Source organism: Ixodes scapularis, unplaced genomic scaffold, assembly GCF_016920785.2.
Source record: "Ixodes scapularis isolate PalLabHiFi unplaced genomic scaffold, ASM1692078v2 ptg000044l_1__unscaffolded, whole genome shotgun sequence".
NCBI lineage: Eukaryota > Metazoa > Arthropoda > Arachnida > Ixodida > Ixodidae > Ixodes > Ixodes scapularis.
Genome location: NW_024609897.1, coordinates 1,354,742 through 1,357,043, shown reverse-complemented (window position 1 = coordinate 1,357,043; position 2,302 = coordinate 1,354,742). Strand labels below are relative to the sequence as shown.

At 44.5% G+C, this 2,302-nt stretch overlaps 1 protein-coding gene across 1 annotated transcript; it reads right to left on the bottom strand.

Moving 5' to 3' along the window:
• Window positions 1–380: 380 nt before the first annotated feature.
• Window positions 381–962, bottom strand: LOC8041300 (hippocalcin-like protein 1). Its single transcript, XM_040215991.1, has one exon. The coding sequence runs from the start codon at window positions 960–962 to the stop codon at window positions 381–383; it is 582 nt and encodes a 193-aa protein (XP_040071925.1).
• Window positions 963–2,302: the final 1,340 nt, after the last annotated feature.

Genomic DNA, 2,302 nt, shown 5'->3' with positions numbered 1-2,302 from the left:
AGTAGAGTATTTGAAAGCTTGCACTAAGAAATAGTTGCTTTGGAACATGCTTGTGATTTCCGATGACTGACACATATACATTTGCACGTTATATTTGTTTCAAATAGAATGAACTTCAAACTGCAAACACTGTTCGGCATACGTGCTCGTCATCTGAGGACGTCACAAGTACTCTCATACAAGAAATAGAGACCTGCTCGGTTTGTCAGGCAAATGGTTCTTAAATAAAAAGGTGTCTCTCCACCGATGATCAGCCAAAAGGCTGTATACTGTATTGTATCCTTGATTTCGTTCTTTCTATAATACATTGCTAGCGTTAGTGAGAGGAGTATACGATGCCTTATCGATATGGTTAGTCAGCTGCTTCTGCAGAGCCGCACTCAGTCGAGAGAAAACTTGCTATCTCCCAGCAGCACGCTGACAATCATAGGGTTATCCTTGGCAAACCGATTGAACTCTTCCCAAGAGAGCTTGCCGTCCCTGTTCGTGTCTCCCTGACGAAAGATTTTGTCCGCCAGTTTCCCGATTTCCAAGTCATCGGTGGGGGACCTTTTTATAACTGGTCTGACCATCTTGAAGATGGCGGTGAGCATGTCCACCATTTCGTGGTACTGGATGAAGCCGTCTCCGTCCATGTCGTACATGCGGAAGGCCCACTGAAGCTTCTCCTCTGGTGTGCCTCTTGTAGTTACATGCAGTCCGCACAGGAACTCGCGGAAGTCGATGGTATTGTCTTTGTTGGTATCGAAGGTTCGGAAGACGTGTTCTGCAAACTTGGACGCGTTGCCGTTAGGGAAAACGTTGTGGTAGATGTCCTTGAACTCCCGAAGGGTGAGTCGCCCCGTTGGACAGTCTTTGAAGAATATCTTGCACCAGGTCATAATCTCGGAGTCTGAATATTCGGTGCAATTTCGCAAGTCCTCTAATGCTTCTGGCCTGAGTGTACTGTTTTTCTTTCCCATGGCTTCAAACTGAAAAATGTTTACCCTTGAACTGTCGAAAGTCTTCTGAAACCAAGGAGTAGGTGACAAGTCAAGATTTCGCTAAGGCGCGGCAAGAAACAGTCAAGGTGGGCTTATCTATTGAGTTTAAAACGAAAGTAAAGTGCGCAACCAACGAAGAGCGATTCTGTTTCTGTCACCCCTTTCTGAAATGGCACGTGGCACAGCAGCAAAGACACTTTTTTCTCGTCTTTTCTTTGTTTCCCAATGAAGACGATTTGGACGCGAATTGAAGCACCTGAAGCGAAATCTCGCGCTGCAGCACCCATAAACCTTGGGTACAATTTTCCCCCGTAGCCGTTTCGATCCGTATGAGCATCGTACCGGCGTGCGGTCGTGTATCACTGCTGCGTAATAAGCTAAAGACCCCAAGATAGCAGTTGTACTGCACTTGGTAAATTTAAGGTCTAAAGTCAATAAAAGTGTCATCCTACTCTGGCACTCTCTGTAAAAAAAAAAAAAAAAAAAAGAATTGGGGTGTGTGTATGTTTATACAACCGAGAACTTGGTTTGCCTCAATGAGCGACTTGTCTCCCAGCTGTAGATGAGTAATTTAGCCAGTTCAGTACAGCTACTAACCTGAAGTATTTAACATGCATCACGCAGTAATGATACACGACCGCACGCTGCTACGATGCTCATCCAGACTGAAACGGGCAGGGGTGCGAATGAACCAAAGATCCCTGCGTTCCGCAGAGCAAGCTTTCGCTCCACGTCCTCCGAGCTCGTGTGCGCTAGCCCACTTCGCCAGCGGTCTCCCAAAACACATTGAAGATGGAGTGAACGAAAGTGTACCAGCTGAAAAGCCTCGAAGATGTTTGTTCCTAATGTAAGATCAAGGAAATATTCGATACTTTTTTATAAACATTCCAGAATTTGGTCAGTCTTCCTTTTTAGGAAATCATCGCTTCGAGAGTTTTGGGCAGGGGACGCCCGTGCACTACACGAGCGCTCTCAGGAGACCTCGGTTGAAAGCAATCCATGGTCGCTCGCAAATCTATGGAAAGCAAACATGTGTTTTCGTATCAGAAACTCTGTAAGCATGATTTCTAAAGAGGTGAATCTTAGTTTTCCAAACTTCTGTGCAGTTACCAAATATTGTGATACTATTTTTAGTATAATATAAGCAAGAGTGTGTGGAATCGATTTTCTTACAGCAAAAACCATAAACATCGTATTGTTGCAAAGTACGGAGCTGGCGTTTCGGCACTGTCTAGATACATACGATGAAAGCGTTGACCATGATAAATCTTAATAAAAAAAATTTTCCTAGTAATCCACATTCTCAACGTATTTTACGG

Coding starts and splice junctions, on each gene's coding strand:
- LOC8041300 (XM_040215991.1), bottom strand. CDS start 962: ATGGGAAAGAAAAACAGTACACTCAGGCCAGAAGCATTAGAGGACTTG.